This window comes from Mastacembelus armatus, chromosome 7, assembly GCF_900324485.2.
Source record: "Mastacembelus armatus chromosome 7, fMasArm1.2, whole genome shotgun sequence".
Lineage (NCBI taxonomy): Eukaryota > Metazoa > Chordata > Actinopteri > Synbranchiformes > Mastacembelidae > Mastacembelus > Mastacembelus armatus.
The window spans coordinates 13,820,768-13,836,690 of record NC_046639.1 but is presented as its reverse complement, the minus strand read 5'-3'; the positions used below and the strand labels follow the sequence as shown (position 1 = coordinate 13,836,690).

The 15,923-nt window shown below is 38.8% G+C and overlaps 1 protein-coding gene across 4 annotated transcripts in view; it reads right to left on the bottom strand.

Moving 5' to 3' along the window:
• lama5 (laminin, alpha 5) overlaps positions 1-12,031 on the bottom strand; it is a 94,577-nt gene extending 82,546 nt beyond the window's left edge. For all 4 annotated transcript variants that reach the window (XM_026332451.2, XM_026332452.2, XM_026332453.2 and 1 more), the window contains exons 1-2: positions 11,552-12,031; positions 6,863-7,015 (exon numbers count right to left, since the gene is read on the bottom strand). In XM_026332451.2, coding sequence (XP_026188236.1) covers positions 6,863-7,015; positions 11,552-11,857 — 459 coding nt within the window. In that variant the 5' untranslated portion in view covers positions 11,858-12,031. The remainder of the gene's footprint in view (positions 1-6,862; positions 7,016-11,551) is intronic.
• Between the last annotated feature and the right edge of the window lie 3,892 nt (positions 12,032-15,923).

Below are 15,923 nucleotides of genomic sequence, written 5' to 3'. Positions count from 1 at the left end.
GGATGTTTAGGATTGCTCTGCCTGGAGAACAGAGCCAAAATGTCTGAACTAGATTGCAGAAGGGTTGTTTATAGCCATGTTTCCATGTAGTTTCTCTCCAGTCTTGTTTGTAGTAAGAATTAAAATATCTCTTATGGCACCGAATCATAACTTGATTGATATGTAACAATTAGCAGTAATTTATTGGATATATTCATACTGTAGCAGATTGACTATATTAGTAATTGTTTAAAACAGTGGCCCCCAACCACTGGGCCATGGTTCCAGTCTGTGGGTCATTTGGTATCGCACAGAAAGAATAAATAATTAATTTTATTTCCCTTTTATTGACACACTCTGAAAGATGATTTATTTTGAAAAAACAGATGTCTTTTAATAACATTTCTAGACACACTTGACATGCACGATTCAGTTATGTGATACCAAACATTACGCCGACAAGCTAGCTAAAATGAATTTAAAAAACTAATGTTGTTGGAGTCTCAGGGTTCCCACTGATTTTCAACATTATTATTATATGCACTTTGTGTTTGTTATTTTGATGCTAATTCTCATGATTGGTTGCCCAACATTTGGTTTTGTATTAAGATGAGAAGGTTAAGTAAAGTGACAGTAGTCAAATAAATGTGTCACGTATTGGTGGCATGCTGGATAGATGAGTGAAGGAGAGGCGTAGGACCCAAGTGCAGGACACAAAGTCTTTTATGTCCCTAGAGAATAAGGGCTCAAGCACAAACCTAGAATCCCTGTCTGGGAACAAAACACCATTTAGGCAAGGACAGGTAAGCAAAGCAAATATCAGCCAACTATTTTTAACTAATGGCCTCCCTACTTCCATCCATCCATCATCCCTTCTTTATTCTTTTTTAAATATGATACCAACTTTATTACTTTTTCCCTTTCCTTCTCTTCATTTAAAGTTGAATAATTCATATTAAGGACATATTGGTCTCTGTTTCTGAACTTCTAACGGGTCTCTCTCTCATTTTTTTGCCCAGTACATACGCTGAAAAAAATGTGTTTGTTTGAGAGGAAACAGTGACAGAGGCAGCGTTTAACCCTGAACAAGAGGGACAAACAGGAAAACAGGAAGATGAAGGCCAATGGTGACTGAAATAAGAGTCATTGAACAAGATGGAGGAGAGAGGGGAGGAATGAATGCAGGCAATTGTTAACCCTCAAAAATGACAGCCAAAGTGCTAAAGAGGCAAAAACATTCTATATAAAGAAATAGAGGGCCACTATTAAAAATTATGACTTAAACATGTGGTTGAGTGAGTCATTGTGGAAAATGCCACAACTGAAAAAGAAAGAAAAAAGTTGAAAATTCCAAAGGAAATCCAAGACTTAATTAATGATTGTAACAAATGAATAATCTCTGAGGGTGCAGATGAAGTACATTCACACTAAAATAATGTAAATGGATTGCAGTGGCACAAGAGGTCTGATGAGGAGTCACAGTGTATTTTACACACATATTAATACTAGATTGCCCAATGTATTTTTTATTTTAATATCAATCTTATTGGCTCATGACTTTGGATGCTAGAACTGCTGATCCCACTGTGAATCAATCACCATAACCTGTAGTGCTTTGCAGCTTTGTACATGAAATTAGCACAGGTTTACCCAGGGCCAAAGTGCAGAAAGCTAAAGAGCAACTTGACACATTTATGGGTATGTTCATGTTAAAGTGTGTTTTGACTATTCCAATCCTACACAAGAAGAGACTGATAAAGAATAATTCTGGAAGAAGAAAGATACAGACAAATAGCATGGATGTTTGATATCCACATATCTATCTTAAATTCCCATTTTTTTCCCTTTCTTTGCCCTATTACTGTGTCAGTCACACAATCTTACAGAAGAGTCTGGGGCTGCAAAGATGAGCAGGGATAGGAGGAGAGCAAAGGAGATAAAGGAAAGGTGACATGGGTAGCTGAGGGTGATGTCAACATGTGACAACACTACAGTTAAAAAGAGATATTACCTTGAAATGTATCTCAAATCAGTCAAATCCATCTCCTTATACACAATTTTGTTTGGGGGTAGGTATGTGGAGTGAGTCTAAACTTGAGTGCATCCCATCACAGTTACTATTTTCAGGTATGTGGTATGTGGTTTTCAGGTATTCTGCCTTCAGATGATATTAGATATTTTATTGTTTTGAACCTCTTACCAGTTGAGCTATGGAAAAAATAGCTCAGTGGTATGCATTAGTAATCCAAAAATATCATGGAAAGGCAATCCTCACTCTGTCTTTAGAATACAAATTTTATGACACTACCAATCTGATGAAAGTATATGCTTTATTTCCTGAAAACAGAAAATACCTGTGATAAAACATAAAACACTGCAACAGACTAATCAAAGTATTAATCATTAGCAAATAGTCTTCTGCTGGGTGATGAACCTTCATTTCACATCAAACTAAGCAAAATTCTGAAATTCAACTGCTTTGAGCATAGTGTGAACTCAAAATTACCTCCAAAAAAGTGTGTCATCCTAACCTCCGCCCTGCGGCTTAGGGCTGTCTGGCACTTTAAGGTAACTCTGACATTCAAACCACATCAATAGCAGGAAGCAGTTGGCACACACTCACAGCAGCACAGAGTCAACAAAGGACTTATCTCAGCACTGCATGTGTGTGTGTTTTTTGTGTATAAGTCTCTTTGTGTCTGTGTGCCAACACAAAGGAAATTAAAGGCATCTGCCAGTGAGAAACCCCAAGTCTCTATAAACTGCTTAATCTAGCCTACATTTAATAATTGAAAATTTGATATCATGGGGGCTTCAATAACAGTAAATTAATCGTCAACTATCTTAAGAATGGATTATTCACTTTAAGAAACATCCTCTGATTCCATCTTGTTAAGACAATTACTGTTGTTCTTTATGTATAAAACAATTAAATTATGCTTTGCACTGTTGGTAAGTAAATAAGCAAATTCTAAGTAACATAAGAAAACTGAATCAACATCCTGAGCTCTAAAATATAAATGGTATTTTTTGTCTACATTTATTGTACTGAATATATAACCATTCATTCATTATCTATACCTGCTTATTCCTATTCAGGATCTGCTTGAGCCTATACCAGCTCTCTTTGGGTGAAAGGCAGGGTACACCCTGGACAGGTCGCCACTCTTATGGGCAATTCAGAATCAGCAATCAACCTGACATACATGTTTTTGGACTGTGGGAGGAAACCGGAGTACCTGGAGAAAACTACGCAAGCACAGCAATGCAAACGCCACACAGAAAGGCTCCTGGCTTCGAACCAGGAACCTTCTTGTTAACCACTCATCCACCATGGTGCCCTAAATATATAACCATCCATCCATCCATTATCTATACTCGCTTATTCCTAATAATATATATCCAATGAATTGAAAAAGAAAATATCTGGCAACTGCCAACATGTTGCTGGGTTTTTTTTATACCTGGAAATTTTCAATGCATTAAGCATCTAAAACAAAATATTTGGATGGGGGCAGAGATCTCCTAATTGGTTATCTGCAAGTAATGGAGGTTATTATTTGGGTGAAATCAAGATTTGATGAAACATGTCAAAAAAGGAGTGGAACACTGTTATCATAATACATAAATGCAATCTTTATTCTGATAACAAAATGATGTTTTTTTCCTCAAGAAAGTAGGATTATGGAAAAGCACCCAGCACCTGAAGAACATGCACACATATTCCTCAAGCCTTTGTGCTCTAATAATTGGCTCTTGACCCGTACAAAAGTCCCCTGTTCTTTTTCTATCTCCTCCCCTTTCCATGCTCTCACCCTCCTTCCTATTCTCCAGCTTCTCGCCTTCCTCTTTTTCATGGTCTCGCAATCCTTCCCTGCTCCTTGTGCTCCTCTTCTCTCTCTTTGTGGGAATTTTCTTTCACCTTGCCTTCAATACAGTTGTATTTATCATTCCTTCATGCCATCATTTATTGGTGATTTTTTCATCTCTTACCCCACCCTCACTTTTTCCTATAACAATTCTTCTATTGTCACAAACCTGAAAAATAAAACGGCATGCAACTGCAACACAGATCTGTGCGCAGAGTGAACACACACATCCGCGTTACATCATTGTGTAGTTAACTGTGTTGAATTGGGCATGACCTCATGTCAGGTGATTCATATTCTTTCTACATTTCATCAGGTAGCTGTCATTTGTCTTCCATCTCTTTCCCTCCTCCTTTTCTACCTTTCCAAGTGTGCACACAATACAGGACCAGACAAGCAGCCCAGTAGATATGTAGAGTGTATACATTTATTTACTATAGACAGAGAAAAAAAGTGATACCTTCAACTGCATTTCAAAGTTTTAAAGGGCTTCAGATACCAGATTTAGATTTGTGTACAAATGTTTAACTTCCGTTTCTACTATCATTTACTTTACTCCATTACATTTAAGACAAAATATAATACTTTTTACTGCACCACTTTTTTCTGACAGCTATAATTACTATGATTCATTATATTTTGCATAAATCTAAATTTCTGAAATGTAATGTCACAATTCCACTGCACATTTCCAGAACGAGGAGGAAGGAGAAGCCTGCTGACATGTAGAAATATGTGCAGAAGTCATTTATATAGCAGTGCAGAACTAGTGAGTGCTTTTTACTGTGGTGAAAATTCTCCTTCAGATTCCAGTGATATATAAATAATAACGTGAGCACTGGGTGCAGTCTGTGCTGCTGTAATGCGCTGAACATCATCATGAGGATTTATTGGGTCTGCTGGATTAGACTGATTTAGGTGTAGCTGGGTGTAACTAATAATCCGACAACTGAGTATGTATGTACAGGAAGGAGAAAAAGCTGATCTGTCTTCAATGAATCAATGATACCTGAGTCAGGAAACAAATCATTGATATTGTTTGTTTGTTTGTGGTGTTAGTGTATAAGAAAGCAACTGTTCAGTCAAAAACAAGGATGTAAATTACATGCTCAACACAACACACCTGGTGTGAATATGTGAATGCACTAGGAGAGAAAGGAAGAGAGACTGGGGGTGGGGGTATTTAACAAGACTCCCCTCTGCAGGTTTAGACAGGTTAACTGACATTCCAATCTCTCCCCTCTCTCCTTCTCTGTCATTCACCCAGAGGTGGGGGTGGGGTAGGAGTTGAGGTGTGTGTGGTGGATTCTTTAACACGCTAAGCCACACACACACACAAAACACACACTCGCACACACACACACACACACGTAAACCCTGGCATTAGCTCACCTACATTATTTCAAGATAAAACTGCAACCCATAGTAACTAGACACCCACCCCTGCTGCCTTCAAGTTGCCTTCTACGCATTGATGCCACCATAAAAAAAAAAGTAATTGTGAAATTACTTAGTAACCGTTCTCCTGAAACACTGTAAATGCAGCATTTTAAATTCTTTTTTAAAACAGTCCTGTAATGTGATATGGTGAACATTTTGCACTCCAACTCTATAATGCTGCTAAAAAGAAAAGGTCCAGCAGAATATAAAACATCTAGGGCTGCACCTAGTGACTTATGGTTACAATTAGTCTTTTTTAAATTAAGTGATTTACTCTATTTAGTGTATAAAAAAAAATCAGAATTGTCACAATGTGACATCCTCTGATGTCTTGTATTGTTGCTGCTCCAAGAAATCAGTAATACATTGCTATTAAGTTAGAGACCCCCAAGAGGCAGACAGTAATAAATGAACTGCATTGAAGCTGCGGAGGCTGAGATATCTGACTCTTAGTCCCTAGTATGGATCATGGTTCAATAAACCCTGAGTTCTTCCATTCCATATTGCAAAACAAAAGAAGCTTTAGACCCTGCTTACTATCAGGGCTATTTTTAAAGTGTAGATGATAAATCAAAAAAAATAACTGGCAGATGACAATCACAAGCAGCTTAACTACTGTTTCTGACATAAATGACTGGCAAACAGCCAATATAACAGTAAATGTTGACATCACAACTGTTTTTCTTAATTTTGTAAGTGCTTGCATAATATGCCATATGATAACAGCACTGCTTTTTGGTTCCAATTCCGAAGAACTCTTTGTAATGATCCAGCCAATATCTATTCAGTGCCAATCTGGTAATAAGAAAGTCAGCTGAGCTCTGATAGTTTTCATTTTGTTATTTAAAAAGACTTTGTATTCACTCTTTTATTACTTCCACAAGGTAAACAGGCGTATAAAAGCTTTTACGAGCTGCATTGGCAGTGAAGCTCTCTGCTTCTCTATTAAGACCTTCAAACTCAGAGAAACAAAGAGAGAAGAAAAAGTAGAAACTGAAAACCATGACAGAAAACACACTTGTGGGGGGCAGAAATGCGTGTGGACACACACACACACAGTGAATGGCTGGATAAGAAAGGCACTTGAGCATGAGAGCCTGGCACAAAGGAGTTGCAGTCTGAAACATAAAAAGGTTGTTCAAGTGCAAGATTCAAAAAACACTGAAAGGTTAAGTTAGAGTACAGAGCCAGGAGGACTGAACTTTTCTCTACTGCATGAATATATCCCTGTGTGAAGGTGTTCAGTTGTATGTGTTGTTCTGATGAATTCATTACAACACTAGCAAGAACAACAGCTCACCCTGCAGCATGAACAGGTCGCCAGTCCATCACAAGGCATTTTACCACTTTATGCCTCTAAAAACTATTTATATGCAACAAATTAAGACTGTCTCATCACTGGTTAATTCTGGCAGACATATGCAAACTGTGACAAGGAATCATGAATAGATAGGATTTCATTATAAAAGGTTACAGACTGAGAACCACTGCACTCCTGACAACCGTAACTGCACCGACAGAGGAAAAATCAATGTGTGTGCATGTGTTTCAACTTGTACATTTTTGTGTCTTACCTGTCCAAGGTCCAGGGTGACATTAACCTCATTGTACTCTGTGCTGCGGGACAGAGGTGGGCTCTGCCACCATCGTTCTGTTCCATCGATAGCGTTGGTGATAGGATGGGCACGATCACTGTCACCCTGGCTGCAGATGTCACAGTACTGGCCCTTAAAAGACATTGGACAGGTCTTAATGAGAATAGTTTTCTTGCAGAACTGACATGAAAAAAGCTTTCTTAGAGATTAACGAGGAAATCCCATGGAGAAACAGGAACTAATTATGGAAACACCTCAGACAAAAACGGCACTTAATCACATTCTACGGTTAGTTTGCAGATCTGTGGAGCACAGGGTCTTCCTCAGAGAGACTTTAGCAGAATGGTAGCTATTAGCACATACTGATAAACAGTAGTGTAGTGCAGTAGTTATACAGCCCACTCTCTTTAACCAGCCAAAACCACAGCACAACATTTTAGAATCATGTCTATGAAAGGAAGAGTTCTTTCACAACATTCTGTCCCTGAAGCTATCTGGGTCAACCTTCTTATATTTCAACAGAAAAGTGACTCCACTCATGTTACTGTAACAGTGAGGCACTAGCCTCTATTGTACTTTTTTTCATAAATTCTATCTCTGTGCAGTAGTCAGCCTGTTGTGTGCTAAATAATGTTTACACTGTAATGTGATAGCATGTTGTACTATATAATACTATATAATATTCATTAGAATTTACATTCCCACTCCAGCTAGTACAGCCTACTGTGGTTAACAGTGATGCATAATAATGCCCTTTTGTCAACATTAATTGTCACTTCTTCATTACTATTCAACACAAATGCAAAGCTGGCCTCATTATCTGGTATTTTATTTTGCAGAAAGCTACAACAGAAGAAATACAGATCTGTCCAAATGTTTCCATTTCAAACTGTGTGAACAGCAGCTGTGACATTATATACTTCTACTGCTCTGTTACCTACTCTGCTTTACACCTACAATAAAACCAGCCACAATGCTCACTGCGATAGACAACATTACTTCCACCACATTTCAGATCTCTGCTTGGTTGAATTCATAATATAGTGTAAATAGAAATAAATGGTTGCCTGGAGGTTAGATTTACCATGTTCAATAATAGTGTGCTTTAATAATTTAAGCTAAAGCAGAGGTGGACATGTCCAATTGAAATAAACTCTCCATCGCTTTGGTGTCCTCTCGATTCTTAGCTTATCCATTCTGATTTTCTAAGTGTTTAACCCAACCACTGCCAGTTGGGTAAGCATTAGCATATGCTAAACAAGCATGGATCTGAACAAAAGCCAGGGTAAGGAGATGTTATCACTGTAGAGATCAAAGGGCACTGCTCACTATATGACCCCCCTCAACCCTTATCCTTCTGAGATGTGTGATTGTGAAATACTATATTATATTATCTTTCCTACCCTGATAAAGGGATTAGTAAAGAGCAAATGAAGTTTTAGAGCATTATTTAGCTGAGGAAAGTTATTAGTTTAGGTGTCAAATTAATACATCAAATATAATCATATACTGTATATATATATAATAATTTATGAAAAATTCACCCAAGCAACATATATGGGAATTCCTGTAGTGTTTTAGTGATAAAAACAGTTCTAATTGTTAATTTTTTGTCTTGTTACATTTTTCCGCTAATTTCATATATTCTTCCTGCATGCCCCTTTGCCGTCTCTTTTTTGCATCACTCTTTCTTGCTGTATTTTGAATTAATATTTGTGTTACCCATCCACCCACTTTATATACCATTTAGTCAAATTCAGGGTGGCAGGGGGGCTGAAGCCAATCCCAGCTGTCAAGAGGCAAGAGGTGGAGTACAGATCACATTTACACCTACGTGCAATTCAGTGCCAGCAATTAACCTCACCCAGACCTAGATGTCTTTGGACTGTGGGAGGAAGCAGCAGTACTGGTAGAAAACCCACACAGATACAGCAAGAACATGGAAATTCATTCAAACCAAATAGCTTTTTGCTGTGAGGTGACACTGCTAACCACCGCACCCACATTTGTAATATCTCATTATATATAAACTGAATGGGATCATCATTCATAGAACCTTTAAAATATTAAATAGTGCAAGAAAGCACTTCCAGTTATCATCTGAATGAACTTGGTATTTGATTTTCCATGCTGAATGTGACATCTTTAAAAAAAAAGTGTGAAGTGACATGTGAATACATTTCTGTATTTATGTTGGGCTCTCTTTCACACAATTTCTACCATGTCAACAAAAAAGCAACCCAAAAAATGAGCACATGCTCCTCTTGTGTGCTTATGTTTTCGTTTAGTCCTTTTTTTCTCCCACTTCCCATTTCTTTCATTATTTGTACCTTGAGGTGAATAAGCAAATCCCTGTCTGTATCTGCATGTGGAATCCATATCCCTAGGGCAGAGCCAAAGTGTTAGGCTGCACCTGCCCTCTTTATGCAATGTTTTTTTTCTCTGTATATATGCATTACTGATAGTCCCAGTTAAATGCTAGCTGGACTGAAAATATAAATTATAATTAATATTTAAAACTGTTTCCTTTTTGTTATATAATGCACAGCCTCATACATACTTCCATCTTTCTACTGTTTACCTTTTATATTTCCTTGTACCTGTCTCCTAGAATTTTTTTCTGTTTGTCTCACTCCCTCCTGCTTCAGTCTTACTTATTGGATCAGTAGGTCACTTTATGAAATTAAAGCTGCAAGGACTGGGTCAAATTTTTATATGAAAATGCAGTTTGCCTGTGTCAGGGTACAAGATTCAAACATTTACTTCTTGCTAGCTACCTGAAACCACTGAAATGTAGAATAACTGTAGTTGAACAACAATACTAATAGCTTACAAACATGCTAGCATCCCTGTGAAGTGGTACAGTGTGTTGAGCTAAATGATAATGGCACAATATGAACATACAAAGAGGATGATTAGCAGGTGTATTATTTACCAGGTTTACAAACTTAGATTAGTGTTTTACATTTTTAGCATTTGGCAGTTAGAAGTCAAGTCGGCTGATGGGTCATTGGCATTAATTCTTCAGGAATTTGGTCATGAATCACTGTAGTGCCAAAAGACACATTTTACTTATATCTAATAGCTCCACCCTTGCCCTAACTTTAACCATCACAACTTTCACCATCCCTTATCATAACACTAATCTATATCTGATTCTAGTCTGAATTCTAAAACCAAGTCTTAACCCTCAAACAGTCTTTTAAATTTGTAAGGACCAAATACAAAGTCTTCAAATTAAACTGTCCACACAAACAGAAAAACATGTTCTCTCTCTCACACACACAATCATTTCAATCTCTAAAAAAATTCTCATGTCATGACAAATCAAAAAAATCAAAAGAGGATTACCCTCAACATAGAAAAGCGTGTTTTCTCTCTTTTTCACTCTGTGTGTGTGTGTGTGTGTGCATGCGTGTTGTTTGTAGGGTGTAGTAATCCAACAGCTCAGGAAAAATTTCTTAACACATAATGTACCATTCTTTGGGTTGATGACTAGATTTCTTGGGTTCATTTTGGAGATTTCCTGAGCTGCTTTTGCAGAAACATCGTTGAGCAGGCAGTTAAGACAAAGACTGAATAAAAACCCTGGTAAAAGGAATATCTGTCCTTATGCTCAGTGTGTGAAGGCTGGACAGGACAAAACTCACAGGAAAACAGAGATTTTAACAGCACATGACCAATTCACTAGCTTAACTGAAGTTAGTTAACAATTGGTCTTTCTCTGTCTCTTATAAGCATACACACCTATCGGTCAATCTACTTCTGCAACCTCACACCCCATGTGTTCCAATTCCTATTTAACTTACATGCGTGTCGGCTGTTTTACAAACATTAAACATGAGCTTAAGCAGAAGTAACCTGTTCATTTCTGTCCAATATTTAAAACATCTCAACAGCCAACACCTCCAGAGGGAGCATTGCTCCAGTCTTGATAATCTCACAATGACAGAGCAGATAAACCTGGTCTGACTGGAGGACACGGATCAGTCACTGCAAGGAATGTGGGGAACAGGTGGGAGAGAGAGGGAAGAAAATAAGCCAGTATATTATGTCCCAGGGGTTGATTTAATGGTTAACCCATGAAACTGCAACAATCCTTTGTGTGGTAACTAGTGGTACCTGAGGCTTAATTTCCAAACACACAGTGGAGTCTGTTGTAACTTTCGCAAGGTCATAATCTCACTAACACAACAAAAAATCTATAAAACACATGAAACACTGTAGAAACCTAATCAGGAGTGACTTTCTGGGGAGTCTATGGTTAAGTGAAAGCATTAAGCCTTTGCCAAGTCCTACATAGGAAACGGTGCATGAAATAATGACTTGGCACAGCAAGTGGAGATTCCTGCACACCGTTGATCCCCTCTGTTTGCCTCGCTACTCTGAATGCAGTAAGCTTTAGCAGAAGAGGGTTCCAAAGATGCAGTAATCTTCACAGAACTGCTGTAAAACACCCTCAACAATAATATGAATATTAAATCTGCAAATTCTTTTAAACACGATCAGATCACTGAAAGCTAATTCCTGCAATTATTAGAAAAAAGCAGCCTGGGTGTTTGCCCAACAGAAATAACAGCACTAACAACTACCGTGACAGCACTGACAGTTTTGACTAACTACCGAGCAGTTGAAATCAGAGCCGCATAAAGTTTTGTGTCTGCGCACCTGGATGGTTTGGCTCGGGTCTCCGGACACCGGGCCTCCGACTAGCTTGCAGTACAGATCCCGCACGGTCCTGCCGGTGTCGTCCTCCCCGCAGGTCGCCGTCGCAGTTATCTTGGTGCTCTCGGCCAGGTTGAAGTAGGGCGGGTGCAGGCTGTATCCGTTCACCCCGCTGATCGGCAGCTCCTGAGCCGACACCGAGTGGTAGCAGGTCACCAACAGCGGCCAGAGCACTAGCGCGACCCGTGTCTGGGTGCGCCGAGGCGGATAGAGTGTAGCTCCGAGTGGCGCCTGTCCGATCGCCATCATCACCACCTGTCCGCTCGATCCGAGTGGAAAAGGTTTGAGGAATAATTTAGCGGGAGTTTAAGATCAGACAAACCCCTATATTCTGCTGGAGAAGAACATATGGAGGTGAAATAAAGGGATACGGTTTACAGGAGTGGAGAGAAAGCTGAGTGAAGTTGCAGTATTGGTCTTCTCTCTCCCTCTCTCTTTGTGGCTCCAGCAGGCACCTACCAGCTCAGTCTATAGCCTCCCTCCCTCCATCCCTCCTCTGTGCTGGCCCGTCCCCACTGGTAGAACGAGACGACAGTAGTTATCAGTGCTTAGACTGAATAAGTTGCATCATTCTCTATAAGCAGTCATTACGGTTCATTAACTGGTTCAGCTAAATAAATCTTAAATAGGGGGTCCTTGTCTTTTCTCTTGGTCGTTTTACTCACTCACTCCGTGCATCCCTGCTACCTTTCAACTCTCCTTTTTCACGCCTGTCACTTTCGTCCTGACTCTTTTCTCATTCTTTTAACTTGTCTCTTGTGTTTTCTGTTTCCTTACCTCCACTGCTCTGTCATCTTCTTGTCTTCTTTTCTTTTTTTCCTTGGACTAGCCATAGACCCCTGTCAATCCCACACAATTACAATTGAAACATGACATATGCAGTCATCCAAAGAAACTTTGATCTGTGATTATTAATTATCATACAGTAGGAGTTATAGTCAGAACTTAGCAATAGCAGTGGCACTTCATTTTACTGTGCTTTCATAATTTTAAGATCCAGAATATACATTTTTCACAATATTGCAGTGCTTACACATTTAAACAAATGTGTGGGTTTGGGTAAAAGGTTTGGCTAATTATAAACCTGTTTCCAATAGATCTTGTAATAAAGTGAAAAATTGAAATCCAACTGAGATTCAAATTGTTTGCTATGGCAATCGTTTTTTGCTTGGATATCAATACATGTCGAGCGTCAAAATTTATTATTTGCTCATGACAAAATAATCTTAATTTAAGGTCCACTTGCTAGCTTTATTCCAGTGCTTTCAAATGTATTTTTAAAAGTCATTTGACTGGTTTACTTCTGTATAGGAAGGGCAAAGTCTGCATGTGGCACTGCACTTAATTTGAAAAAGTGCTTGCTAATAGGTTGGGATTGAGAGCTACATGCTGAATGTTTAGAGGCTTCTACCTTTATATGACTGTGTGTTTGTTTACTTAAACTCCAGCAGACAGTAGATTCCCTATGATTCTTCTTCTGTCCTTATAACCCATCTTCCTCTCATCTTTCTCCCTATGAGACCTCAGACCATCAGTTACAGACAGTTTGCTCTCTTCCTGTTACTAGTGTATGGCTCATTGTAAGTTGAAAATGTTTCATGTAAAAGAAGAAAAGTCTGAGAAACAGAACCTTGTTGGTTCCTAAGTTGTTCCCTTTCTGTTGTTTTCTTTACATCTTTCTCTTTCAGAGTAGAAATGTATGAGGAAGCCTGTTGCAAAAGTACCCATCACTTAAAATGAGAAATGTTAATGTTGAAACTCATGATGCTGGTGCAGATGTTCTCTCACTGGGGGTTTGCGTTGTCCTCCAGGGAAGAAATGGTCAAATACTGTATGAAGTAAAAGCTCAGAAGGCTCCTGGCACCGTATCTTCAGAAACACAATGTCTGTTTGGTGTGCATGAAGAGCCAAACAAATCCCTTACCAAATGCATCAATGCTTTTCCCCCAAGGTAGACATTCACATTTCACTTCCTGAGATCTATAATGAGATGAGATGAGACAAGCTTTAGTAATCCCCAAAGGCAAATTTAGGAAACAAAAACAATATTAGTCACAATAAAATGCAAATTGTTTAATATCTTGAATGTTACAGATTAATGATGTCTGTGAGGATACAAGAACACAGCATTTTACCAGTTGACTGAAAATGTGCATAATCTGTATACACCTGGGCAGCTGTGTGTGTGCATTTTCTCATGGATTCTGGAGCACAGCCATCTAATTAAGTCACAAGTACCACTTTAAAAGATGAAAGAGTTTCTCCACTACACATGCATACAAACACAAATAGATAGCAGCTGCTCAAAGAAGTCAAAGTGATATTTTTGGGCTCTTGGCTTCTAAAAGTTATTTATATCAAAAACAAATCCTCTCATTGATGGAGCCGCAAAAAAAGGCAGAGAGTTAAGACTTTTAGGCAGGTGAAATTACAAAGGTTGAGTGATTATGACTTTACTGATACTCAAGGGCAAAGGTGCAGTTACTGTATTTGTTTGTTCTCTACACCATCCAAAAATTCAGAAACCTCACATATCTAAACACACACATACGCACACACACAAGCAGGGGTGACTGACCTCTTCTAGTTTAAGGGAGTCTCACAAAAGTGTGTTAATGCAGCAGAGCTTCAATGACTCACTTCAATGAGGCTCACACACTCGTGGTTTGCAGTTTAGAACTGCAACTAATCAGAACTTAATCATTTGGTTCAATATTTACAATAGATATTCAGTAAATATTTATATTTCAGAAGCTGAACCCACATTGTTGCATGATGAACAAAATCAGTCTTTTGAAGAACTGACTAATCATTCCAGCTGTCCTCTGTTCTGCTGAAAGCACCAGCTCTGAACCCAGAAATAAGTTTTTCTAGCATGGAAACTAAAGAACAGCAGCACTAACAGGGCAGCTCGAACGCAGGTACAGGTCATCCTGAGACTTTTGTTGTCAAAAGCAATATTTGAAATTAATGAGTATAGCAATTTGTTGAACCAAACTCTGATATTTAATTTAGTTTGAAAGAAGAGTCTATCTGGAAAAATATGTTTATTCACTTGCTTAGAGGATCGCTAAAGGAACATTGCTCAAAAATATGAAAACAAAACCAGAGGAAAACAGGATGAGAAGAAAGAGAGTTAAAGAGAGAAAGAAAGAGACCTTCTCGTGAAGGATAGGTCACGCTAACTGCCCTATCACACACACACAAATGAAGAGGTTGGAATTTGTCCGTAAAGAAGGAGAAAAAATGAATGGGACAGAAAAGCATGGAGGGAAAGGAGGGAAGTGAGTAATGATAAGGAAATCTGGCTTAGAAATGTATACTCCTGAAATCACAAATTCTCCTCCAAAACAAATCTATGCATCATGGACAATCAGTTAGTTAATAAATCAAATACCTATTTTACTATCAGCTATGTAACAAGATAAACATAAATACAGTTTATGGCAACAGCACTCAGCTATAACAGGAGGTGACAGGATTTTTTTTTCTTTACCACCACACCTGACAAGTCTTTCCCATTTCATTTCAGGGTCAGTTTTGCCCATACTTTTACGTGATCACTCTCAGGATAGTTCTCTAGAACTGGAGCTTAGTTTTTTAAAAATGAAAATGGATGGAGGATGATGGACAAACAGTAACACAGAAAGTGAGAACAGACCATTTAGACATGTATAGTACAAACGATACCTGCTTCCCTCCCTCACAGTCATAACTATATTCAGATCACAGTACTGTTTGTCTATCCCCTGCATTCCTCAGATGCTCCATGGTCCCATCCTGCATCAGATAGGATTTTGAGATGAACACACACACACACACACACACACACACACAAACACAAATGATATGCACAGTGCTGAGGGCGGATGTGTTTGAAGTGCTATGGGCCAAGGAGGGGATGTTTTGGATTGACAGCAGACTAAAGTGTGTGTTTGTGTCTGAGGCAGGTACCGACATGTTCTTTTCTTTGTCTCATTCAAAAAGCACTGCTAACCACACACACTCCTGGGGGTCCCTCTCTCCTCCTCTCTCTTTAGCTCCTCACATGACTTCACTGCCTGGAGTATTTGCTGTCATACAGTCCGAGCGCCCATCCAACACATTCATAAGGTCCAACATATTTGGTGACACACTGACTTTTGCTCAGGTGTCGCCACCAGGCCCATGTACCCATCTGTACAGAACAATTTCAAAATCAAACGGTATACATGCTATGAAGTTTAATAAGCACACTCATGGTCCTCAAAGCTGCATGTGTTTCTCTCTAGAGCCACACCCCGGACAACATCTTTGATAGTGTGCCCATGAAATT